We start from the raw sequence: 26,921 nt of genomic DNA, 5'->3' as shown, positions 1-26,921 counted from the left end.
TTTTTTTTTCCTCTCTAAGGGCAGCATTTATCCATGGGTGAACAATGGCAGAAAATGCAATGCTAGGAAAATACAAAATACGAGGCTGAAGGGAGTGCAGGTTTCGACTCTTGGTAGGACCCCTTTGAATCTTGCTAGCAGCAGAGACCTGTGAAGCCTCCATTCTTGCTGACCAGTGTGTTATTCCCAGCTCTCATGATGTTGTTCCTTTGACTTCCAACACACATCAACTGACAGTCCACCCCTGTTCCAGGCTAAAAAGTCTTGGTTTAGGAAGACTTGGCTGGAGCATCTGATCTCAGAAACAGGTTAGCTCAGGGCTGTTGGAAGTAGCCGAACAGAGAATCCTCTCTCTGGTGATGCCAGTGCAGTGCTTCCCCTGCCTCGGCACTGAATACTTCCACCAAGCAGGGAGAGGGTGAAACCTTGTCCAAGAGATGGGGGAAGAGTCTGGTGGAGTCAGGACTGAGAGGCTGTGGGGGCTAATGCTGCAGCTGGCAATCCCACAGGAAGGAAAGCAGGACCAAGAGCAAGGACTTAAGCAGTAACTGCGAGAGGGTGAATGGAGAGACATGTGGATGGGGCAGCATGCTGGTGGGGCTTTGGGAGCTGGTGGGGTATGAGTGCGTGCGAGTCACCTTGGGAGGAGTCGATGTGCTGGTGGGGATGTGTGGACACTCCTGGGGACAGCCCCTGGCATTAGGTGGCAATGGGGGTCTGGAGATGCCTAATGCTGGGGGAATGGGAACTGGGATGGGGTGGGATTTGGGACAGAACAGGGCAGCTGGAAGGAGCTGGGTTGAGAACAGGCTGAAGGGTTTGTGGTTATCAGCTTGTTCAAAAGGAATGACTAAAAAGGGCAACAGTTCAAGTGTGGTAGGTCAAACACATCTTAAAGTGTTTTTTTTAGGATGTAATGGTTTTGGGTGTGGACAAGGGTTTTTTTTCTTTGTATGCTCTTCCACTTCTTCCAAACTGAATGTAATGTTCCCATCAGAAGTTTACGTGCCTGTCTTGTGTATGTCTGTGAGCTCAATAGTTCCGAAGGAGAACGGGGAATGTTTGTCAAGCCATCTTGGTCTCCAGGACTTTCTAGTCTCCAGTGGGCATGAATAATTCCCTTCAAGTTGAGTTCAACATGCTCCCATCCCTGCTCCTCTCAGCTTGTCATCAGGCTGCTGAATGCGTTCACTTTCAGAAGCAATAATGATGTAATTGGGTTGTACTGGGAATTTTGACCAAAACCTTCTTTCTTTTTATGCTTCTTTGTGTAATGGCTTTCTACAGAAACAACTCTGTGGGGAGCAGGTCTGATTTCCATAAGGTCTGTGAACTTTCAGTCGTGGGCAGTAGATTGGACAAGTTGGTTCTGAGCAAAACACTCAGAACTAAAGAGAAAAATGGGGTTAGGGTCTTTCAGTGAAGTAGAAACTAAAAAGGACATTGAGCAGAGTAAAAGACTCTGCGAACACAACAGTAGAAAATACTGGTCTTCAAATGGTAGCATCTTCTGCTTTCCCAGCCAGGTGACCCAGCGTCAGACTGGTGTGCTCACAGGGCATCCAGCCAGTGCTGGGTACAAGTAGGGTCGAGGTGGTGCATAGCCCCTTTCATTCTGGAAATAAGTGACTGTCTTAGCTTGGTCAGAGAGGTTACAGAGTCTCTTAGCCATCTTGTTCTCACCCTGTGTTCACAGTGCTCAGAGGGATACCCTTGAAGCTATTTGGGACTTGCAATGGCAGTTTTGTTCAGCTCCTCTCAAGCACTTGCAATGACAGTTTTGTTCAGCTCCTCTCAAGCAATCTACAAAATACCAGGATATGGATAAAACTTGCAGTTACCTACTGTGGATGACACTGTAAAGACCATTTCCCATTTTATTTTTAGGTGATGAGAAGGGGGAGAAAAACAGCGTAATGATGTGTCTGAAACACTGAAGGCACTTGCGACAATCTTATACTCATTTCCTCCAGTAATAGTTTTATTTTGCAGCATTGGTGATGATGTGTCTGTTTTTCTTCTGCTAGATCTGTTATTTATTTGGATCTGATGAGTCTTGCTCCAGGCATCTCTTCTAGGACTATGGTAATATCTTTAAGGAGGAGATTCACCTGTTTTGTTGCTGGGTGATTGATTGTGTTCACTTCCTGCACAGAGAGACAGCCAAAGCAGACAGACAGTGATATGGTTCCTAGCGTACCCTGCATCCAGGATAAACACGAACATATGGTGCCAAGGAAGTTTGTTGCGGGCCTAAGCTGAAGATAAACACTACAAGCTGTTATTTCAGAAGGGTAGCACAGGATGAAGGTTGTTGTAAAGAAAACAAATAGTGTCACAGAAACAGAAATCAAATTTGCACTGACATCTGTCAGGACTTCTCCGTTCCTCCAGAGGCTCTGAGATGAGTCCCTGCTCCTCCTGCCACATGGCGAGCACTGCTGCAGCCATCGGTCATCGCTCCTTCCCGCTCAGCTGTGGGTGTGGGACACAATGAATTGCACGAAGAGCCAGGGTATTCCTGTGTAAACAAAGCTTTTGTTGATTGTCAGCTGGGGGTGACGGTGTAGACTGTTTTAGGTCCCAGTATGATCAGGGAAAGGCAGCAGAGAGTGGGGCACACTGCCTTGACAGGGGCCAGCTAGATTGGAAGAAAGCTCTTCTATTCCTGGTTGGCCATCCTTGTTTCCTCATACTTTTACTTTTCAGATGTCTGTTATCTTTAACTAAAAGAAACAGCCTCCCTCTGCCCAATTCCCAAAAAACCAGAACTGATTTATGGATAAGATTACTTTTTAATTATATTGTTTTTAAATACCCTGGATTCTGTAAGTAGAACAGGGTTCAATCGTGCAGGGTTATGACTGACCTGAGAAGGTGTACAGGAGGCATTCTGGGGACTCAGTGAAGGACTGTTTGAATAAAAAGTTAAAGAGAGCAAGCCTCTGTACTCTAAAATGAGGGGCTTGTTTTGCTGGTGTTTGCTTTGTTTGTTTGTTTGCTTGCCCAAGGTTAAGGTATCTGAGTTATCACTGCTGATATGGGCTCCTAAACTTGGCATGAAGCAAGCAAAAATTTGTTATGAAGCAGGTGAAGAAAACAAGGAAAGCAAAAAAATGTACGGTTGACAACTTGACATCTGGTGTTTCACTGAGATGACGTGGCTTTGGTTTCCACCTTCATCTTCCAAGAGTCTGAAAAAATGTAGCAGCAGTTAAATGTGTTTGTATTTGATTTGGTGAAACATGAAGGTATGGTAAAAAACATGCAAAGTTTAGAAGTCAGCAGACTTTTCCTCTAAAAGAAATGAGGCAGCTGTTTGTGTGGCTGAAAAAGGTGCATCATCTCAGAAAGCACGGGGTGGAAAAGCCCACAGTTACTTCCTGCGTCTGTCTGTAGGGTGTCAGGTGGTGTGTGCCAGGATCTTGCATCCTGGTGCTTCCTTGGACTTGTTTCTCTAACCCAGTTGGCTCTGGCAAGATGTGCGTGTTGTGGGTGGCTGGCATGAGTGAGGATGGCCATGTTCAGTCTTCTCCACCATGCAAGATAGATGCTATGTACTTCCCTGTCACCAAGGACAACCTGGTTTCAAACTTGCTATCTATGTATGTTTGGGACCTGTACTGTCAGGACTGGCTTCCTCCAGTGTAGGCAATGTCCTCAGTGCAGGACCTGTGCTGGAGCTCCCGTGGGTGTTCATGGTGGCCATAGGGGTCTGTCTTCTCGGGGTCTTCTCACAGAAGCTGGAAACTTCTTTTTCAGGTCTCAAGTGTGTATGCCAGCTGTGCGAGCACACCAACTTCACCTGCCAGACAGAGGGTGCCTGCTGGGCCTCCGTCATGCTGACCAACGGGCGGGAGGAGGTGATCAAGTCCTGCGTCTCCCTTCCGGAGCTGAACGCACAGGTCTTCTGCCACAGTTCCAAGAACATCACGAAGACCGAGTGCTGCTACACCGACTTCTGCAACAACATCACCCTCCGCCTGCCCATCGGTAAGTGCTGCTTGAGTGCAGAACACTGTTCAAAGGCTTGTGTGACAGCTTGAGAGTGCAGAAATACTGTGCAGAGGATGTGAGCCTAAGAGCCAGCTAAGTGGCATTTTAAAGGCTGTCTGTAAAACAGTACCTATTTTGTTTCCTGACTTGTTTCAGATGGGACATTCTAAACTACAACTTTGTCTGGGGAAGAGAGAATTTCTTCCGTCTCCTAAACATATTCCAAATGCTGTCTTTGATATCCCATGGGGCATTCACAGTGAAGGTGAAAGGAAGTGTCTGAAGGAGACTTGTAACCTCACAGGTTTTATGTGCTGGGATATCTTAAGGAGTTTGTTATTTGAAGTGGCATTAGTCTAGATGTTGGGAAGATGATATCTAATGTACTGGGGAGTTTCCATGGGGCATGGATCAGCAATGTATAGCAGCTGTGAATTCGCAATTGTGAGGAGCTGAGAGCTGTTAACTGGTGAACCACAAGGAAATAATGAAGACCTTGCACTGGCTGAAGTCTTACAGTCTCAAACATCTCTGCACACAATTTAAAAGACCTGCTTTAGATGGCTCAGGTAAGAATTCAGACTAGAGAGGTTTGGAAAGAAGGTGAATAGTCATAGGTGCTGACTGCATTGTATATGGAAATGCACCTGTGATTTTGGACAGACAAATATCTGGGCTGGTGGTGAGGTTTGACCCATGATGTGGCAGTGCCCTGGTGTGTGAGGAGTTGTTCTCCTCGCTGTCCTTGGCCAGTCTGTGTCACTGAGTGCCATGTCTCTGTGACCTGGACTGAGGAGCAATTACTACAGCTGATGTTTTTGTGCCTCTGCTTCAGGAGCAAGGAGCATACAGTGGCTCTGTGGTGGCCAGGAAAGCAGAAGTGTCCTCACTGGCTCCTACAGCGTGTAGGGTCTTCTACTGTGGGGGTGGGGGTGAGACGGGTACAGGACACCAGGTCATTTCTGGGGGATGTCCTTGGCTAATGCCATTTCAGCAGTCTTGTTAGTCTGTCCTGAGCTCTGGGATTCAGTAGTTCATTTTAGCAGCTCATAAGGCAGCTTTTCTTTGGTGTTAGATCAGTATCATTGATTCTTGCCCAGCAGGGCTGAGAAAGCATAAGATTCCTGGTCCCAATTAGAGGGAGGAAAAAGATTTGCACTTCCAGAAGCTCTGTGTATTACACAGCTGGTGCAGTACTTGAGTCTGCCAGACTCAAAATTGTGTAATGAAGTTGATTCAGTGCTTTTAAAAAGTAAATATTTATACTATTTTTAAGTTTGATTCTTCTTTCCAATATTTGCATTTAATCCAGGCTTTTTTGAAAAATCTGTAAAATATACTACCTTATCAGATGATACCTTTTTATACACTTATGCCAGTGAGAGATGTTACAGGTAAGAAAGATGCAAATTAATACATAATTTACAATTATAACTTGTGTTTAAGATGCTTTCATATAATCCTTAAGAGAATTTAAAAGGCTTTTACTTGAAGCACTTGTACAGTACAGGAAGCACATCATGTAAGATGCAGGAGGCAGACCAGGGAGCTGCTATGGTGGCCTTGGGTACCAACATCTCCTGGTGTGAACAGGCAGGTGCTGGATGTTACCAGAGGAGAGAAGGGCTATTCCAGGCTACTCCAGGCGGCTCTGGAAAAGCCAGCCTGGGCAGAAGGAAAAGCCCAACAGCTGGGTGGTCTGTACCCCCCTACCTAACCTGACCTGTTGCTTGAGGCAAGAACAAAGATATTTAAATGGTTTTTCTCCAGCTGACAAGAGAAAGGAGGTATTAATAGTGGTCATGCTCTAGAAATGTAGAAATAAAATGCCATGCTTTATTTTTTTCAAGTTGGGATGCTGTAATCTTGGGAGAAAACCACTATTTATAGAGGAGTGGTGGAAGCATATCTATCATCTTGAACTGGTAGTTGCAAAACCTCTGGTTTCATACTTCAGTACCAGGGAAAATTACTTACTTAATTTTTAGCCTGAGCTCTTTGCTCTGAACATTTGAGAGAATTAATGTTAGTCAGAAATTTAACAGTGCCATTGTTATTTGATTGCTGGTCTTTTCTGGCAGCTCTCCTTCGCATAATTCATACTGCAGGAAAGCTTCATTTGGGCCCCAGTGAAAATAACCTTTCTGAGGAGCACTGCTGAGTGTGTAGGTGAGGGAGTTGGGCTGTAAAACCGGTCTGTCCAGGGTACCTCTGCAGTACCCATGCCCTCTGCAGTAGGAGGTTTCAAGCAGTGTACCTGTCTTGTGGTTTAAGCCCAGATGATAACTCAGAACCAAGCAGCTCACTCCCCATCCTTTATTCTCCTGCCCTGCTCCAGGCTGAGCAGGGAGAACTGAAAGAATGCAAACCCCAAGGGTTGAGTAAGAACAGTCCAATAACTAAAGTATAACACTGTGGAATGGAATACTTCTTTGGCTAGTTTGGGTGAAGTGTCCTGTCTCTGCTTCCTCCCAGATGTAATTTCCAACTGAATCTTGAACTAAAGTAAATCAGAGAAGCATTCTTAAAGAATATGAAGCTACGGTCTCTTTTCCCAAGTAACAAGCAATAGGGCAAGAGGTAACGGCCTCAAGCTGTGCCAGGGGAGGTTTGGACTCGATATTAGAAAACATTTCTTCACAGAGTGGGTGATCTGGTGTTGGAACCAGCTGCCCAGGGCAGTGGTGGAGTCTGCCCCTGGAAGTGCTCAAAAGCCATGTAACTGAGGCCCTTAGTGACATGGTTTAGTGGGGAACTTGGCAGTTCTGGGGTAATAGTTGGACTTGATGATCTTAAAGGTCTTTTCCAACCTAGTTGATTCTGTGACTCTGTGTGCTCTTCCTCACTGGCAGAGCATGAGAGACTGAAAAGTCCTTGATCAGGGTAAGCGCTACTTAGCAACAACTAAAACAGTGGTGTGTTATCAGCATTGTTCTCAGGCTAAAGCCGAAACACAGCACTGTGCCACCTGCTAAGAAAGAGAATAATAACTGTTACAGGTGAAAAACCAGGGCAACGTCCTGAGGAGGTGGGCTGTGCCACAGGGAAAACCAGTTTGAATACCATTGCCCAGGCTGCCTTTATAGGTGCACTCCTGAAACTAGGAAATTGATGCTTCCAAAGTAAGGTTTTAGGCAATTCCTTGATCAGATTGTTTTTTTTTTTTTTGTTTCTTTCTGGTCTTATACAGCACTTAGAAATCCAAATCCAGATCTTGGGTTCCTCTTTGACTGAGATAAAAAAAATTGAAGCAGAGGCTGGATCTTTGGCTGGCTTTTCCTCTGGTTGCTGTAGCTGCCCCCAGCTGGGGACACAAGACTCAGTGTCTCTTCATGGTGCCCTGCTTTGGCTTGTCCCTGTGTTAATTACCAAGGGCTGATATTGTAAATGTATCAAGAGTGATTGGAAAACAATCAAATGACTTGCAGCGCGCAGATCTGAGTGGATAAAGCAATTTGATTGCCGGTACATGAATTTCCGCAGTCAGACTGCAGATGGCATTGCATGCCTCAGACAGCAGCAGAGCGTATGTTATTGTGCCTTGCATGAGAGAAGGTTGCTCTTGCTTTAGTTGGTTTTACAACGTCTGAAAATACACATCTTTAGGAACAGATTCAGCCTGGATATCTGCTTTTTATATGCTTCTCGTTGGCAGGGATTTCACTGCAGTATTTTGCATTAACAGGTGCTAAGTTTCAAGGTGCAGGGTTAGTTTGTGGTAAGGAGGGGGCTTCAGTGTTACCCTGAATTCATTTCCTGGGTTCCACTGTTTTTACTGGGATACTTTCTGCCCCAGCAGGTTGCCTGAGGTGACTTTCCCCTGCCAGTGGGATGTCATAACAGGGCTGCAGAAAATTACCAGCCTGCCACTTCCTCAATGGAACTTTCTGTGAATCTCTCCCTGTATGAGAAATTGCCTCTGTGCACCTCAGCATGCAACAGGCTATTTTGATGAGCTGCTAATAACATCTAGAAGACTTCTTCCAGTTGCAGACTTGTGTGTTTCAGGATTTTCAGGGCGTATTTCAGATCTGGGAGACAGTGCCTGTGGTCTCTGATCCAAATCCGCTTGTGAGCAAGATATACCCCGCACACAAGCCTGTGCATAGATGACAGACCTTTACCTGCAGCCCTGAAATGGACTGTGGAGCTTCTTATAACGTGGTGTTTACATTTGGCTATGGTGGAGGGGCCAGCAAAATTGATGTTGCCCTCAGTTACCTTATTAGGTGGAGACAGTGAATTGGCAGCTATTGAATTGCTGGCGCCTGAAAGCTCAGACACTTTATATTTGTTACCAGATATAGGTAAGAGGATCTCTTGAGGTCTGGTGTCTTTATTTGCATGTCTATAGAAGTGTGGAGAAAAGTTCATGCTGCTACTCATTCTACCTCTTGATCTGAAAACACCTTAGTGACACTGGATTCTAAGCCTCCATCTTTACAGATACTGATAAATGAAACTGGGTGGATGCAGGTGATTTGGCAAATTTGTCACAGATTTCTGGGCTTTCTGACCAGGCTGCTTTCAGAGGCTGGCTAAAGAAAACATCAGCTTCTAAGAAAAAATCATGGGGATGTGTCCAGTGAGTACAGCCACACGTCTGTGAGTTGGTGGGAAAATTCAGCACAGCAAAGAATTCTCTGCTTTTAGGGGTTTGCCTTCAAAAGTACCTCTGTCATTCCAGCAAAGGCAGCACACAGCAAGAACGGTCTCCTCTCTGCTGTTTTGGGTGACCTGGCACAGCAGCATCTCTAGAACTTGACATAAAATGTGTATGATTTCTGTTCTGTATTTGCATAATGGAAAATGAGTCAGAGAAGAAAGAAGGCTTTATGCAACAAGATTAAGATAATAATGGGATTAACAAACTGAATAATAAGTAATCTGCCAGCTCTCTTCTTTATTCCTATTGACCAAACTGTACAAAGGCTCAAATGGACCTCATATCACCTACAGTGGCACACACTGGGATGAAATAAAGGAAAATGTAATAGAATTGTTGAGACAAAAATCCCTGAGTATATTCATATTGCCAAGAGATATGAATGGTACCACTTAGACTAATTGTTGTGCAAGATTTTCGTAGTTGCATGAACAAATACTCTTCATTTACCTGTTTAAAAATGCCTTAAAGACATGAAAGCCCTTGGGAGAATGGATATGTTAGTATTAAAGAAGTCGGATAGAACCGTACCAAGAGTTTGATATGGTCCATATTAATGTAGAAAAGGAGAAAAATCAGACTTCAACTAATGACTTTCTGAATAAAAGCCAGTGCTTGAATACAAATTGTAATAGTTTACAGACCTTGAGGGATGTGCGGGCTGTGCTGCAGGGTGTGATACGGGGCAAAACTCTGGTTTTTCCTCTCCTTTGTTTTTGGCGTTCCTCATTTTTGTTATTGAACAGGATGAAAAGATCTCACTTTCTTTCCCCAGCATGGACTTGGTCCAAGAGTAGAGTTAGAAGGAAAGTCTGGACTGTGAATGAAGAGACAAAACACAATTCTTCTCACTAACTAGCCTAAAATGTTAGTGATGAATAACATCATCACTAGGAGGATGGGGAATGGAGCAAAAGAAGAGAGAAGTGCCTGGCTGGACCGATTTCCAAGGTTCTCCTTCAAAAAAAACCCTGTGGGGAGAGCCCCAGCCTGTCATAGCTGCTCTTTGGATGTCTCGTTCTGCAAATCCTTCACATGCTTTTGTTCATCTTGGCTGTCCCATGTTCATGTTCTCAGGAGGGACTGGTAAGAATACAACCATGCAAAGAGGAGGCAGGGCTGGAGGGAAACAGCACTTCACATAATGCATCCATTTACTCATAGCTGTGTTCCTGATTGATAGGTTTGCTTGAACTTCTGGATCCTTGAGCAGACCTTTCCCAGCTGATTTCTGAATGTCCTGGAGGGGGAGATGGGGTCTGTAGCCATGGTGGAAATGGGATAGACTTCATTATAGACTTTAGTCCAAATTGTGTATTTTTGAAATTGTTTAAAAGCATTCTATATGTCTGACTAGAGCCTTCCTACAGATGCACTACATCTGTTGTGTAGATGCATTACAGATGTAGTATTTTCTTACCACATTGGAAAGAGTGCATATTTCCACCCCCCTTCCCCTCTCCCTTCCCCCTGAGTGGTTTAGGAGCTTAAACATGTGTAGTTCAGGGCTTTTAGAAGTTTTGCGGTGCCCATTATATGTTAAAAGCAAGGCAAATGCTGTGTGTAAAATGTCTTTTCCATTGGAGGAGAAAAAAACTTCCTTTTTTTTTGCTGCCTAAAAGTACTATTTTGTTTACACAACTTGGAATACAACTAATACCATATTGTGAAATTGATAAATATTGCCAGATGTTCTATTTTTGCTTCATATGGCAACACGTATTCAGCTTCTATTCTTGATTAATAAATCATTGAATAGTACATTCACAATCAGATTGCAAAATGTTGTGATTAATGGTGTTGATTTGATAGTTTTAGGTAGTCATGAGGGGTTTTCTTATTTCCTGAAGAGTTTAACATTGCACAACTGCTGTAAACATTGCCACACTTACTGGGTGATGTTGCCTTTAATGACTGTTTGTACCTTATGTGCCACATATTTTGCACTGGAGCTGTTTGTCACTGCTCCTGTATGGTCTGTGCTGCGGGAAGCCCCAAGGATCTCCAAAGGGCCATGATGCACAAGCCCAGCAAGGGCATGGCTGCTGCCCTGGCTGCAGGACCCTTTGCTGTGAGGGGTCAAGACTGAAGATGGCCTATTATCAACTATACAGCAGAAACTTCAATGCTGGTACTTCTCAAGTCTCTTACGTGTGCCCTATGAAGAACTGGAAAAGGTCTGAGTAGTTGCCACCAGCCTTGATCCACAGTTTGGTACAGCGAGTAGACTGAAGGATGACAAAGGAGGTTTCCAGCTGACTCCTTTCAAGAAACTTCTCTAGACAGTCAGGATCCTTCATTTGCCAGGAACTCTGTGGAGACCTTGTGCAAACTGGCCCAGACACCTCAGCTTCCAGTCTCACTGCTAACTTGCCTTCTGCACTTGACCTCTCGCAACTTAGCAGCATCTCAGAGGAGACCTGTAAGCATCACTGAACTTGGTTTTATTCTGAACAACTGTCACTGCATAAGTCATAAAGCTGGTGTCTGTTTGTTTCCTGATACTGGATCTCACTCTCCTAAGTGGGTGTGAGAGAGTCTTTGAATTTTGCTTGTGCTTTGCTCTGATGTCCTGCTCTACACCTCCAGAATTGGTTAGTGTCTCTGCGCTTTCTCCTCCATCCTCTTGCTCCAGCTGAAGCTTCTCCTGCTCCTTGCCCTAAAGTCAAAGACAGCTTTGCTGGCCTGCAGTGCTCGCAATGTCCTTGCTAGACCTGCTGCTTTCTCCAGCCTGCCCTGCTGCTTGCCTGGCTCCCAGAATGCCATATGGCAGGGAAATAGCTCTAAAAACTAAGTTCTATTGCAGTTGTCTCGCAAAGCTCTCTCTGCAGTTTTTGATGATACAAATCGTGTCGATACACATTTTTAGTAAAAATGAATTGGGTCACTTTTCTGTTAAAATGGAAGACAATTTTTTTTGTTTTTTCTGTGAGGGTGTTTTGTTGCCCCTTTTGAATATACACTGAGCGTATCCTGAGCCCCTTAAAATTCTGCTCTGCAACCTGTTTCAGTAGTTTGCAGTGTACAAACGGGGCACCACAAGTTACAAATTGTCACATCCCAGAAGCCTAAACCGTATTGTTATCTGTTTCACTGCTGGCAAATCTAGGAACCAAACCTAGATTTGTGGAGTAAAGGACAAGGTAGTGTAGACATGGCCAATGTAGTAATGTGGCTGTAGTAGTGAAAACTGAACAATGAGAAGAGTGCTTGTGGAAATAGAAACTTCTCCACTAGCCTTGCTCTATGCCTCAGTCCTTTGTGCTTGTTGTCATCATGCAGTTACCCTCATAGCTGCCAGTCTGGAATTGTGGCCCATGCAGCCTCTCTAAATGCAGGCCAAGGTGTTATTGCAGCAATGGGGTGTACAATGGGTTCAGGAACAACTAAGAAAAGCTAAGCAAAGTAGTGTATTTTGCTCTTAGCAAAACTTGGCTTTTCTTCTATTTGAAGTACTGCTGGAGCTGCACCCCAGTTTCAGGACATCCTAGAAATTTTTATATATATACATAAGTATGTATATTTTTAAGATAAAAAGCCAATGATAACTGTTACTCTTTTTTGCCTGTACAGGTTTGCTGCCTATAGCATCCAGCCTGCAAGGAAACGGGCATGAAAGTAAAGAAAAAGAGAAGTGGAGATTTTCCAGAAGTTTGAATCTGTGAAGAGCAGTGCTCTGGAATGAAGGTAGCTGTGAAAAAAGGGGGAAGAGAAGGAAGGAGCTGCGAGAAGGGACTACTGTGACCTGGCAGCAGACCCTGTGCTGACAAAGTGGAAAGACTCTCCAGCAGAAGACAATGTGGGTGCATGGCAGGAGCAGCAGGCACTAGTGAAGGATGCGCCATTAGGACCAGTGCTTGCTCCCTGCCTGTCTGTTGGCATGTGACATGTGCAGGATCTGCAAGTGCTTAAGATCACCCACTACTAGGAGCAGATATTTATCAGTAGGACTGCCTGCAGTGGGGACAATTGCTGCTCAGTTCAGGACCTGTAGCTTGTGTTCCTGTCTGTGAAGGTGCCCTTCTGAGTCTCCCTTCTGTTGCTGTTCAAAGCTTCTTGATTATTTTCCTTTTGATACTCTTCACACTGGCCTAAGAACAATAAAGTTTTATATTTTGTTAATTTCATGGTATGGTGTTTTTCAGCAGTTGATGGGAAAAACTGACATTTTATAGTAAGTATCTTGTTCATGCTTGTCTTTCATAGCCACTCAGATAATAAATCTGCTTAGGTCTGCGATGAGGGCATTGGTTTGAGTGTGACACTAGAAGTGCTGTGCTGTGAACACCCAGAGGACAACTCCTCATCACAACACAACATTATAGCTCTGTGCCCAGCTGCACAGCATGACAGACTCCCTCTGTAGCCCTCATCATGCATGCAATATTTCCCAGCCATGCAGTCTTGTGTAGCCAAAGCAGCTCTGCAAGGCACAGTGTTCAGTGACAGTGCCCAGGTTCCTGTGACTTGCTGCATTTCCTATCTGCTTCGGGAAAAGCCTCTGCTGTGTAGACACATAACTAAAAAGAGCTTGGGAAATCATGGTGTGTCAGTTAACAAGCAGCAGTTGCAAGGAGGAGTCCTGCTTTCAAATCCTCTTAAAAATCTAGCAGGTAACCCCTTGAGTGTCCAGCTGAAGTCTATTAAAGGAAAAGCCTGCAGGCAAGATGTAACAACTTCGTTTTCAGAATGATTTGAATTGTGTGCCATGAATAGACATGGGGCCTTCTGTTGTTAACATTTGTTTATTTTCTTTTCTCACTTAATCATAAGCATATAGTGCTAAAATGTAAGGAAGAGAAGAAAAAGGAGCAAGTTAGCTTTCCACAGCTAACGCTCCTGGCACTTCTGAAGACTGAGTGCGTGGCTTGATGAGGTCCATTGGAGAAGTACTTCTAGTGTTAATAGTAACTGGAGGAAAGTAACAGTGAATGCTGAGAGTGATCAGGCTGCTTGTGAGTTACTCTCAAGATCTGGATTATAGCGTACAGGTTGCTTAGCTTTTTTCTGAAGGCAGAGAGGGGCTGTTCATTTTCTAAAATGGCAAAGGGGTGACTTTGGTGGTGTGGGATTCATGACTCTTAAATCTCTCAAAGTCTTTATTTAGATCCACTGCTTGGTACTCGTGATTCTGAGTGTTGAGGGATTTCGGGGGTTTATTTTTTGGGGGGTGGGTGGGTGGGTATAGTGTTGGGTTTTTTTCTTTGTGTGTTTGTTGTTGTCATTTTGCTTAATTACAATTTTTAGGTCATTAAGGTTAACACACTGTGTGCGCATGTGCAAGTAAACACCTTAGTAACGTATTCCTATAGCTTCCTGATATGTTTTGTTTTACCCTTATCGTTTGAGAAATAGAAAATGATCCAGGACAGTCCTGTTTCTTGACTCTTGTGAAATGCAGCTTCATGAACACAAGTTCCAGAAGTGTTCTGTCTTAGAAATCCTTGTAATGCCTTATTTACTATAATTTTGTATTTCTGTATGCACTGTTAGGAAATGTTTTTTTCCAGGGCTTTGTTTTCAGCGGGGGCAGTGTGCTGAGAAATTTACACACAGGCTTTCAAGTATGGAAAGGGCACTGTGCTGCTGGTTACAAAGCTGATCTGGTGTTGCTCACTGAGTGCAGACTGCATGCATGCTTCTGCTCCTCTGTGAGGAATGCAGGTTGCTGGCTGCTGGGGTGGTGGGCAAGCTGGTGCAGCCCTGTGTATGGATTGCATCTTGGTGGGACCTGCAGGTCCTGTCTCTTGATCTTCTGCAGTGGGGATGTGGGATATCAGCTAACTGCAGACAAATAGTACTTTGCTAACAAAACAAATTAGAGCTGCATACTCTGCAGGGTTTCTGCTGCATTTTTGGAACTGCAGCTGCAAAGAAATGTTCTTCTGATGTTTGTTGTCTTGAATGGTGCGAAGAGGTTGGGTGAGCTAGCCGGAGAAGCTGGTAGTCAGGATGTGTGTGTTATGAGAAGTCTGCACGTGTTTAGTAACCGATCAGTGGGGATACAAGTGGGTAGTACCCTGCACGGAGGGGAGAGCATGTCTGAGGAGCTTTCCTGGGGCTGTTTGGGGGTAGGCATAGTGGTGGTCTGTATGGCACCTTACCTTCAGCTGTGCTGCCACAAGCCACATGCTCCTGAACATTTCTGCTGGTGTTGCCCTTAGGAACTGCTGGTAGGGCTGACGGAATGATCTGCCTGAGGTGGTGGTGTTCAGCAGTGCTCACAGTGCTCACAGTACTAACCCGAATCTGGGCTACCTGCAAAAAAAGTGTGGTGGGAAAGACTCCGTGACTTACAGAAATATGGTCTCTCACTGCTGCCAGTGCTGGTCAGGACGACTGTGGGAAATCATTAAATACGTTGTTGCTCCACAGCCCTTCGCTTACTGTCTTTTTCCCCTCTTTTACCTTGTGTCTAACAAAAGCATCGGAGTCCCCCAGCAGAGCCAGCACAGGACCGGTGGTGCTGGCGGTGACAGTGGCGGTGCCAGTCTGCATCCTGTCCCTCGCGGCGGTGCTGGTGGCGTGCACCTGCCAGAGTCGGCGCTGTGCCCGTGGCAGGGCGAAGCAGCCCAATGTGGAGGAGCCGCTCTCCGAGTGCAACCTGGTGAACTCCGGGAAGACGCTGAAGGATCTCATCTATGACATGACGACCTCTGGCTCTGGCTCTGGTATGTGGGGGTTGCCCAGCTGCCCTGCCTGTTGCCTTCACCGCGGCTGCCTTTGCTTTGCTGCCAACATAAAGAGCAAATATTCTTGATGCAAAAGGCACATGTGCCACCTTGCTTGTAGGGATGTAAAGAACATTGCCAACTGGGCACAGGGTGCCTACTGGTGCGGGTCTTAATTCAGAAGGTCTTACACCAGTGACAAGTTTTATGTCAAGGGAAGTTTTGTGCTGATATGCTTAATGACACCTTACAGCAGCAGTAGGGCTTTGTTTGCTCTTTTTCTGTCAAATTATGAAAGTTCGATTATTTGAATGGAAAAGTTAAAAAAGTTAACTCAGAAGTCAGTTTCAAGTCTGAAACAAAACATTTCTGGCTGAAATTTTGTTTGCCATTAACTACATACTTGTCAAGATTAATTTATTATACTTCTCTATTGCTTTGTCACAGATATAATGAGTAGACTTTGGCTTTATTTATCCTGAAGTTTCAACTGTTCATTGGCACCCCTGAGCTAATAACAGGGCTTTATTTGTGCTGAGCCATGGTGGAGGCAGATGGAGTCCTGTGTGTGCTGGTGTGGTTTGTTCTGATTTCAGCTGAAGGGCAAGTTTGCTCCTCTCTGCCCAGAGCCAACCCAGGGCTGGCCACAGGCAGTCAGGATGAGTGTGTTTGAAGGCAGTACTGGCTGCAGGGTGAGGCTCTGTTGGAGAAATGGGAGGGAATTTGAGCAAGCTGATCTTCAAACTGTATTTCCCCTGCTCACTATTTTGCTGTTAAAAGCAAGGTTGCCTCGATTAAAAAGCAACAACAACCACAAAACAAAAACAACAACAACAACAACAACAACAACCAACCAAACCAAACCAAATCAAAACAAAACAAAAAAAGCCCAACCATTTATTTTAAGCCCCAAACAAACATGGTATCAGGTCAAATGAGGAAGGGGTTTATGGCCAGCAAAACAAAATGAAACTGCCACGATAATTTATTTTTCCTTTTGAAAATTTCACTGAGAACAAATTGACTGCAAAACAAGCAGTGGTCCATCTCAAAATCAATTACGTAGCTCAGTTCTTGGCATGCTCCAAAACCGTGTTCTGGTCTTCAGTCTGCACAGTGCTGGTGGCACAGAGGGCTCTCTTCAGCTTGCTTCGGAAGTGACACTGTTGTACCTAGTGACAGACATAATGTGCACTCATCTGGCAAGTAACATTCAAAAGTATGATTTTGGGAGATTTTGATTGGGAAAAGAGTTTCCCTTGGTACTCTCTGACAGCAAAGTCCTGAGTACAGCTCACTGGAAAATGTCCAACTTGAGGATTTAAAGATCGCTGCTATGTCACAAATACTCATATATTTTCTTTAACCTAGGTTTACCTTTGCTCGTACAAAGAACCATCGCGAGGACTATTGTCCTGCAGGAAATTGTAGGAAAAGGCCGATTTGGTGAAGTCTGGCGTGGAAAATGGTGTGGGGAAGATGTAGCTGTGAAAATCTTCTCCTCTAGAGATGAGCGATCCTGGTTCCGCGAGGCAGAAATTTATCAGACGGTTATGCTGAGACACGAGAACATCCTGGGCTTCATTGCTGCTGATAACAAGGGTATGCTGTGAGTCCTGTGGGAAATCCCAGGTGTCTGTATCAGAATTGCTTTTACTGCCCCGACTCCCACTTTAAAAGTCACAGCTTTCCTTGGGCTCTTTCCTCATGGTGTAGCCAGAAGACTTGTTCGTTTGCATGCCTGAGTTGGCCACAAAATGGGAAAGGCTTTTCCTGGATGATTCTTTTTAAAGCTGAATAATCTTGTTTCCTCTGGATAGATAACGGGACATGGACGCAGCTCTGGCTTGTCTCTGAGTACCACGAGCAAGGGTCCCTCTTTGACTACCTGAACAGAGGCACAGTGACAGTGGAGGGCATGGTGAAGCTGGCGCTGTCAGTGGCCAGTGGCCTGGCACACCTCCACATGGAGATCGTTGGCACACAAGGCAAGTGCTTCCCCTCCGCTTGTACTTCAAGTGTTTGAAGGAGCTTCAGTAGTATTTGCAAGAATGGTTATGGGTGATATGGTATAGGAAGGCATGTTACAAACTGTTAAACTGGAAGACACGGTATTAGCATGAGTGTGGTACAGTATCAACAGAGAATAGGAATATCATCTTCCCTCTTTTCTCTGTCTGCTTCTCCTTTTACATCTTTAAAGAGGGTGCCTGTGGGAGCAGCTGTGCTAAAAGGGAGTGTCAGTGAAGGATTTTCTGAATTAATTTAGAGGGTAAAGTTCCCACTTTCTCTTTTTGTGTTTTATTCTTGAAATACCAATGCTGGGACAAAAATGTCCTCGAGGGTTTTTTTTTGTTTGTTTGTTTGTTTAATTGATGGCATTTAGCAGAGCTGGACTTGGTACAAAATAGGCTTCAGTGATTTTTCACAGGGTGTAGTAATAAAGTTGAACAAAAATGGGTTTTCTTCCTTGCTCGTTATGTTAAAATTCATACTATTATCAAAACTGACAGTGCTTTCTCTTCCTGTGAACAGGCAAGCCAGCAATCGCTCACCGAGATCTGAAATCTAAAAACATCCTAGTGAAGAGGAATGAAAGCTGTGCCATCGCAGACCTGGGCCTGGCAGTGAAGCACGACTCGGTGCTGAACACCATTGACATTCCCCAGAACCCCCGGGTTGGGACCAGGAGGTGGGTGAAAGTGGGCTGCTAACTGCCAGGATGGCTCCTCTGTGCCCCTTGACCCTTTCCCCCATTGGTGACTTCCCCCTCTGCTTTTGGCATGTCAAGTGTTGGCAACAGACTGTAGCCCTCTGTCCCTACTGGCTGGGTGCAGAAGGCAGTTGGCAGACCTGGGCTGGGATGGAACACAGCAGCCCACATGGAATGCTGCTCTGTGGCACGGGTGTCTAGTGTTGCTCACCCCATGTGCTGCTGGGACCAGGAAGCACATCATGCCCAGCACTGTGAGGAATCATGGCAATGTGTGTGGATGTAGGTAGCTGTACTGTTGCTCTTGTGATTTGCCTGCCTCCACCAGCATAGCTATTGGTAGTGAAAGGTGAAAGGCAAGCAGCAAAGCAGAGCTGGAGACCAGTGCCTTTAATAGAGGACATGCTTGGTTTCTACTGGTAGCCCATCCCTGTCTGTCCCTGGGGTTTCAGATGGCTTAGTTCATAACAGTCACTTGAACTGCACAGTGTGAAGCACTGTCTCAGCCTTTCTCAGCGTTACACTGGCCATGCAGGACAGCTCTGTCTCTTACACTCAAAATTGCTATCAAAGGACTTTCTCTTTTCCCTTTTTTCAGTAGGACCAGCTTCTCCCTGGCTCCAGCATGCAGCAGTGCAGCTGCAGTTGTTCGTATGTACATGCTCTAGCAAATTAATCTTTGTGTGCTTTAAAGGTATATGGCTCCTGAGATACTTGAGGATGCGATGAACATGAACATCTTCGAGTCCTTCAAGCGTGCAGACATATACTCTCTTGGGCTAGTATACTGGGAGATAGCCCGAAGGTGTTCTGTTGGGGGTGAGGTTTCTGGCCTTTTCATAGAATCCTAGAATGATTTGGGTTGGAAGGGACCTTAAAGATCACTCAGTTACAACCCCCTTGCCATGGGCAGGGACACCTTCCGCTAGACCAGGTTGCTCCAAGTCCAACCTGGCCTTCAGCACTGCCAGGGATGGGGCAGCCACAACTTCTCTGAGCAACCTTTGCCAGGGCCTCACCACCCTCACAGGGAAGAGCTTCTTCCTAATATCTAATTTAAATCTCCCCTTTGTCAGTTTAAAGTCATTTCTCCTTGTCTTATCCCTACCTTTCCTTGTAAAAAAACCCTCTTCAGCTTTCTTGTTGGCCCCTTTAGGCACTGGAAGCTGCTCTAAGGTCTCCCCAGAGCCCTCTCTTCTCCAGGCTGAACAAGCCCAGCTCTCTGAGCATGTATCCATAGCAGAGGTGGTCCAGCCTTTGGGGCAGATTCGTGGTCTCCTCTAGATGTGCTTCAACAGCTCCACATCCTTCTTATGTTGGGGACCCCAGAGCTGAACACAACTAATTTTGCAGTCCAGACCACTTGTATCTTTAATAAACCAAAAGCACTCTCAATTATCTTGGCAGTATGTGGAAATAGAAGTCTGTCATGAAGCACTTGTTCAGTGTAGTCCCAAAAGTTCCTCTGTTCTTTCCCATTGCCTGTAAAAACAGTTAGAGTTTATTCTGGCGCAGTTACTTTGGATTATGTGTTACATGCACAATAAATCTTTCCTAGGAATCACTGAGGAATACCAGCTGCCTTACTATGATGTTGTGCCTTCTGATCCTTCAATAGAAGATATGAGAAGGGTAGTTTGTGAGCAGAAGCTCAGACCAAATATTCCAAACCAGTGGCAAAGCTGTGAGGTAAAAGCAGTTTTCCTGTTTATTACAAAGCATATTTAAATTAAGGTGGAATTTTTCAGTGAGGCAAAGGGAACTCGATGTCCAGCCTCTTTTGAATGTAAATGTGTTTCAGATGCCTAGCTCTTTTTCAGCTCCCAGATCAATACAAACTGTCTTTGCACCCTGAACTCTCTCAAATATAGGTCTTAATCTATGATACTACTATTGGATTATTGTTTCGGAGAACTATATTTTATCTCCCAGTATTGCTCTTAGAAAATAAAAGCAGGAGGTGATGGATTTATTCTTGACCTGTTCTTTTAATTTCTGGTGTGCAGGCGCTGCGAGTGATGGGCAGGATAATGCGTGAGTGCTGGTATGCCAACAGCGCCGCACGGCTGACCGCACTGCGTATCAAGAAGACCATCTCCCAGCTCTGTGTGCAGGAGGACTCCAAAGCCTGATGTTTCTCCCTGGAGGACGAGAGAGGAACAAATTCTTCTGTTCACCTTTTAACGTGTGACATTATTTTTATGTTTGGTCTACCTCAGATAACATGGTTCAGTATTTAAGTGCCCAAACCAGAGCACTGACACCTAGCTTCGTATTTGGCCACTGGAAGGGGCAGCTTTTGACTCGTAGATCATGTTTTATACAGGAAGTCAATGACTTGCTTTGGGTTTCTAATATTAGACACTACACTAATTGCAGAAAGGAGCTTAAAACACCACAGCAGTGAAAAAATACCTTTTGCTGTTGTGCTTTTTATCCTAGTCAAACCCCAAACATACTGGGAATAACTAGTATTGCTTAAAGCCTGTTTGCAAGGGAAACCACAAGTTTTATCCTCAAACCAAGTAAAAGACCAAATTTAATCCAGCTTTTTACATATTTTTATGCAGGTATCTGAAAAGGGCCTGTCAGTAAAATACGTTTTTAAACACTCTATTTATCATTACCAAAGCAAATAAAAAAAGATGAAAACTCTACTAAGTATGTATGTTGTGAACAAAAGCATCTAGTCAGGTTTTTATTAACTTTTGTTTTTATTGTCTTGGTTTCATATACTATATTATAGTTAGTATTTGGAGTAATTTCACTCTGTTCATTTGCTTATTGAGCATATTGATTAAGAGACAATTTTTATTTTTAATAGTAGGAAAAATAATAGAGGCAATACTTTTCTGATAGATATGTAGGGATGGAATAGGAAGAATTCTACCTAATCTGAGAGAGTATATATTTTTAAACAACATTTTGCCAATCTGCCACTGGTAACATTTTTTTAGTGCCTTTTGATGTTTTAGGGGGAAGCTTTAACAAAATTAATCCTTGGGAGACAGTTGAAACCTGTCAGAAAGGTTCGTTTCCCATTGGAGTGACATACTGTGCACCCACCTCCCTGTGTTGGAGGATATGGGGGTGCCCACGCAAGCAGTGACCAAGGCTTAATGTTTCAAATGTACCTGCACTCTGGACTAGGTCACTGTTGCTGTTGTCTGTTGTGGCCTAGGGATCAGTTAACATGTAAATCTAAAGCGCTGATGTCCTTGCATGAAGCCAGTGCAGCCTATTCAGAGGCTTCACATGGATTTCTGTAACAGCATCAGGCTGGTGAAAAGTATAAACATGTCTAATGGTATTTCCATAATAGTGCAAGCTATCAAAAGTGGGGTGTTTTTTAAGAATTCACTGATGTTCTGGCATTTTGTGAATTCTGCCCCACTCCGTGGTCCACACATTTGAATACAGTATATTTTGAAATATTTTTAATATTTTTAGTAGCCAAAATTATAAATTTCATAATAATATTGTTCTTTAAATGTTTTTGAATCTGAATGGTCCATGGAAATTAAGCCCAGAGGTCTTTCCAGAGGAGCAAAGCTTTGCAAAAATCCAGTGTAGCACAGGCAGCTCTGTGGAAGCAAGCTGTTTGCTAAGTATGTTATTTAAGATGAATCTTTGACATGTAACCTCTTGAACTGGAGCTTTTACATGGAAAAATGGGTTAAACATTTACTGAGTGGGATGCTCAGCAGTATCAGTACTCCATGTTTCATCCTGACACTAGGACATTATGGACACTTTATAGATGTTAATTGTGCTGTAAATAGGCTCTATGCCATTTACCTGTTTGCATAACTTTTAGTCACTCCTGCTTGTGTTAAATACTGTAAGTCTTTGCATGGTCTGTTAGCTGAAAGGTGCAGAGTATTTCTACTAAATTGCTAGTAGATTTTTCTCCAGTATGCTTTCTGAGATGTAATCAAAGCCATCCTATAGATTTAATTCTTGCGTGCTTCAACTGCATAAACTACACCAGGGAACTCAGCAGATGCATTCTTTCATAGCTGTTGGAAGGGTGATTGTTGCAACTGCATGATCTGAAGCATGATGCTGACTTCAGTATCAAAATATTTGCAAACAAAAGATCCAGCATTTGTTCTTATAGAATGTAACTTGAAAAAAATTTCTTATGTTAAAAAGGAGCAATCAAAGATTTATTTTAAATGGGAAAAGGAAATGTCTTATCCACTGAAATAAAAGTAATTTTAAATAGTATTAGGGCTGCTGCTTCAAAAGTGTGTAAAATGTGCAGATGAGATGCACTTTTCAGAATTGCTGTAGCACTTGTGAAGGTGCCTGAAAGGAAATGGTCTGTCATTCCAGAGCTCCTGGTGCTTGCGGACCCAGTTAGCTTGTCTGAGAGAAAAAGAATCGACTGTTTGTGACCAACCAGAGAAGTGTGTTAAAATACGCATTAAACTGACTCATTTAGAACAATTAACAAAAGGAGAATGTATCAAAGAGTGAAGCCTACTCAAGCTACTAGGGTGACCTGCTAGTATGGGGTACCCGTGTGCAGCTACCCAGTGGAACTCTGGAAATGACTCCAGTGTATTCCTTGATGTCTGCTCCTCGCAGTGTGATGCACTTGCATAATCACAGCACTGCTGGAGTGATCAATAATGAAACAGAAGCAGTTGATTAAAATAATTCTGAAATAACTGAAGGAAATTATTAAAAACAAAAAATACTGCAGTTTCAAAAGGAGGATGCAGGCCAAATACACCTGCCCTTACGCTGACAGCAGGTACACCTTTTGTTAGCAGTACAGTTTGTGGTTGAGCAGGCTCATGATTGTTCAGGAAGGAGTGGAGGAAGGAGTGGTGTTTGCTGAGCAGTGTAAAGGAACCATCTGGTTGGAAAGCCTGTGACGATTGCAGCGGTCTCGGTGCATTGAGACCCATTGGTGAAAACTCAACCAGTTGCTATACAAAACGCAAGATGGCCAAGGGACACCATTAGTTTCTCTTATACCACTTTTAAAACATGTCAGGGGTTTTTTGCCTGAAGCGGAGGCATTCCTTGAACTTTGCAGGGAGAGTTATTAGAATGCTTTCTAGAGATTTTTCTTCCATTTTAAATTGTCCTATGCACTTTTTACCCTTAGTATCCTCTGAAAATATCTATGCCTCTAAAGCGTATGTGATAACTGTTCCTGGGGATTCTTTCCCAGGAACTGGATTGCACGGTGGAGGAATTTGGTGTCTATGCAAAGCTCCTCTGGGTCAGGAGCTGTGCTAGACTGAAGTCATGCTGTGAAATTAAAAAACCACCATTTTGGCATAAAACGCTTTCGTGACCCACTCTCTAGAGCTAGAAGGTGTTTCCAGGGAGGTTTACTGGGTAGGAGGATGGTGGACTGGTGGTCGGGGACAGTACTATCTGCTCGAGGCTGTGGATCTGGTGCTGCCACTGCTGTGCTGCTGGCAGCTGCTTGGGTGTTTCTTGAAGCCCTCCCCTGCCCTGGGGATTAAGGTAGCATTTGTGCCTGTTGTAGCTACTGCAGTAAATATGGTCCCTGCCTTTGCAAGGCTCGTGTGGCTGTTACAATGCCCTTACACCACAGCTCACCTGGTTTTTATTTGCGCCATGGTGTAATGAATTGGACAAGATGTGCAGGGAGGACATAGGCAGAATCCTGCATTCCTCTGCTGTACCATCCCTGGGGTGCTGCCTGTTTCCCTTGCTTTTTTTCAGTTAAATCTTGCTTTAGACACCAGTGTAACCACCATCAGTAACTTCTTTTTAATTGTAAATGCCACTTGCTTTTTCCTATCCATTTGGTCAGTCTTATGGGGTAGTGGATTTTTAGGCCATGTCTGTCTGACTGGGCTGCACCTCTCGCAGCTCCAGCCCAGGGAATACTTTCAGTCTTTTCTTGTGCATAGATGTTATGGTCTGTTTGCCCTAGCTTTTCACTTAGCTCAATATTTTTGCACTGGTTTTCTTTTTTTTCTTTTTTTTCCTGAGAGGTGGATGTATGTTTTAGCAAGCTAGAGTTAAACATAACTGAGCCAAAAGGTTGATGTTGTACTGGGCTTTAAGATGTTTGTAAGCTATACACTCCTTTAAACAAAACCAAAGAACCCTTGTTTTAGTGGCCTTTTCACTCAATGTAGATTTGTTGTGTTCAGATTTAAGAGGAGAGGTTATGTTGAGACACTCTGTGGTTTTAGGGAGCCTTAGGTTTCTTGAGAGTTTACTGATGTTCCTGCTAATCTCTGTTTAAAGCACAAATTCTTAAGCTCATAGAAGTTTTCAAGCTCAAGGATGCTCAAGACCTGTCACCACATTCAGCCTCTCCTAATTGATGCTTCTAGGTTGGACGAGTTACTAGTCTTTTAAATTTGCTTCTAATAACAATATAAACTTTAATGCATGGAATATGAACTGAAAGGGAAAGTTAATTGCCATATTCTCAAGCACCTGATTTTTTGTTTCCTTAAGTGTTCCCCTCAAATACCCCTTGAGAAATCCAAACTCTAGTCTATTTTGCACTTTGCTACTTTTATAGTCATTTGCACTTAACCGAGATCATTCCCTCATGTAACCCTATAATGAATCCTTTAATATTTTAGTCATTGTTATGTCACTTCTTTTTTTGCAATAGGTCCAGGAATTACAAATAAATTTGTTTAGAAATATGTTTAGTCCCTACAAAGGGTTCTTAACATTGAACGGATCAAGATCTTCTTGCAGTCTCTGTCTGGATCTCATGTGGCTGTTGATGGGCTCAGGGATGTCCCTGGCACATCCTTGCTCATAGGAAGGAAGTTTTTGTGTTTCCTTCGTTGATGCTACGAATGGCATCTTACTCTGCCTCACCTCTGTGTCGACATGCTTAGCACCAGGACTTCTGTCTGCGTCAGGTAGTGCTCCTGCATGGCTCCCACTGTACCACAGATTTCACTGGGAGGATGGGTGGGAAGACTCTCTACCACATTGTTTGTGGTGTGCAGATATAGGTGCACAAAAAGTGATGCATGTTCACAAAGGTTATGGCTCTAAAGTTCCTACTGTGGTTTAGTTTCAGTTATGCAGAACTGTTCCTTGGCCTGCATGCAAAACCTCGTGCCACTGCGCATGGGTGCTACCAGCAGCAGCACCGGGAGCTTGTCTTCTCCCATGAATTGAACCATGGCAGTGCCAGCTGTGCACCTGTGATTCCAAGTGGTGTGGCAGGAATTATACCTATGTGGCAGGGTACCCCAATCTGTGTGAAGCTTTTAGGGAAAGACATCTGTGTTCTGTTTTAACAGTCAGTACAATTTATGACTGTATTGGAAATACGCATTAAGAGATACAATATATTTCTACAGAATATAAGAAATGTGCAATAAGTAATAAATTAAACTGAATGTAATTTTGGCATAAATAGATTGAATGTATTTTGAATGTAGATGTTATATTTGCGTCTAAACCTGCTGTGGTTTTCAGTCCCCAGAGAGAAATGTGTGTTTTGTCAGTCTACAGATCAGTTTCTGAGTTGTCTGTTTTTTAAAGGAGCATTAATATTTTATCTGGAAGTACTGTAATATCTTAAAACTTCATATAGCAGTACAGTGGTAAAAATTCAACCTTCATATTGTGAAGTATCTACTCTAGTGTACACTGCAACAAGTTGTTTTCAAAACTACTGCTAAAGTTATTGCTTGATATTGCAGCTGCCCTGGATGTAAATAATTTGTTTCAATGTTGTATTTTGTATGCATATTTTACATACTGGTATACTTTGGGAAAGAGGTGGTGACTTTAATAAATTAAGCACAGTCTGCCATTGTGTTCCCATGAAGTGTGAAAATATTTGGTTTTAGTGTTTATTTACGTGAGGGGAAAAGGGCTGAGGGCTGTTTCAGGTAACCTGTGACACTGGAGTTTTCAAACACGAACCCAAACCCTTCTGCTGGCATGTGCTCCCAGCTCTTCACTCAGCTGGGCTGGGGGATGCTGCCATCGAGCACGGGGTCTCGGGTCTCTGCAGAGACTGGGAAAGAGCAACTTCCTGCTGTCCACCACTTCCTCAGCTTCCTATTGCTGCTCCTGGCTGATGTGCTGTGAAATGGGGAGTAAGTCGTGCGTTAAGAGTGTCCTGCGTGCTTTCCAGACTCCTGTGCTGGTAGGGACCTGTGCAGCTATGGCGTGTGAGCTCTGCCTTGCCATTCCTCCTTGTGCATGCTCTTCCTGGTGTATAGCAGACATGGTGGTTTGCAAAACATCCAGCTTCTGCTTATAGCAATGATTCTAATAGAGGTGAACAGCTAGCAAGCACTGGTGCTGAGCCAGGGTGTTCCTTGCACCCTTGTGACTCTGTGTCTGCAAAAGAGCAGCTTCTCCCCCATGCTGGAAAACATCCTTCCTAGAAAAGGATTTACTTCTTGAACCTGCAGGGAGGAGAGTCTGCTCTTGGCCTTAGCACCTTGTTCTTTAACCTGTGCTGATGTGAACTCTGAGGTCCCTTTCATACAAGAGTCCCTGGATCCCACTCTTCCAGATATTTAGGTTTCCAGTGGTGTAAATCTGAATGACACCTACTCACACAGAGCACTTCAATTCTGTAGTCAGCTTGCTTGGAAATTCCCCAAACATAACCATGGCCTAGGGCTTTAAGTCAGACTTTATTCAAATTTAAGACATGTCAAAATGAAATCTGGCATGCTACTACGCAAGAGAGACTTCCATGGCTTTTGAAAGATACTGTGGGCTTTGGTTTTTTTTTCTTCCTAAAAGAACCACTGTGTTATAGGCAATTATGTGTTATTTCAGTCCTTCTGCAACAGAGAGTGGGATCATAAGTGCACTCTCACTTTTTGGTAACTGCATGTTTCCAGAAAGTTTCTGGAGTGAGTCCCCAGTGGAACAG

General features: G+C 44.0%; 1 protein-coding gene across 1 annotated transcript in view; it reads left to right on the top strand.

The window, feature by feature from the left end:
- ACVR1C (activin A receptor type 1C) overlaps positions 1-25,801 on the top strand; it is a 36,663-nt gene extending 10,862 nt beyond the window's left edge. The window contains exons 2-10 of the mRNA XM_061363796.1: positions 3,763-3,993; positions 5,182-5,184; positions 15,088-15,333; positions 16,705-16,935; positions 17,154-17,321; positions 17,869-18,025; positions 18,741-18,865; positions 19,605-19,735; positions 20,053-25,801. Of these exons, the coding sequence (XP_061219780.1) occupies positions 3,763-3,993; positions 5,182-5,184; positions 15,088-15,333; positions 16,705-16,935; positions 17,154-17,321; positions 17,869-18,025; positions 18,741-18,865; positions 19,605-19,735; positions 20,053-20,178 (1,418 nt within the window). The 3' untranslated portion in view covers positions 20,179-25,801. The remainder of the gene's footprint in view (positions 1-3,762; positions 3,994-5,181; positions 5,185-15,087; positions 15,334-16,704; positions 16,936-17,153; positions 17,322-17,868; positions 18,026-18,740; positions 18,866-19,604; positions 19,736-20,052) is intronic.
- The last annotated feature ends 1,120 nt before the right edge of the window (positions 25,802-26,921 follow it).

This window comes from Neopsephotus bourkii, unplaced genomic scaffold (assembly GCF_033783945.1).
Source record: "Neopsephotus bourkii isolate Nb327-2 ecotype Australia unplaced genomic scaffold, CSIRO-AGI_Nbou_v1 NB_1181, whole genome shotgun sequence".
In the NCBI taxonomy this organism is placed as follows: Eukaryota; Metazoa; Chordata; class Aves; order Psittaciformes; family Psittacidae; genus Neopsephotus; species Neopsephotus bourkii.
Note: the sequence above shows the minus strand (reverse complement) of the source record. Positions and strands in the feature narration are given on the sequence as shown.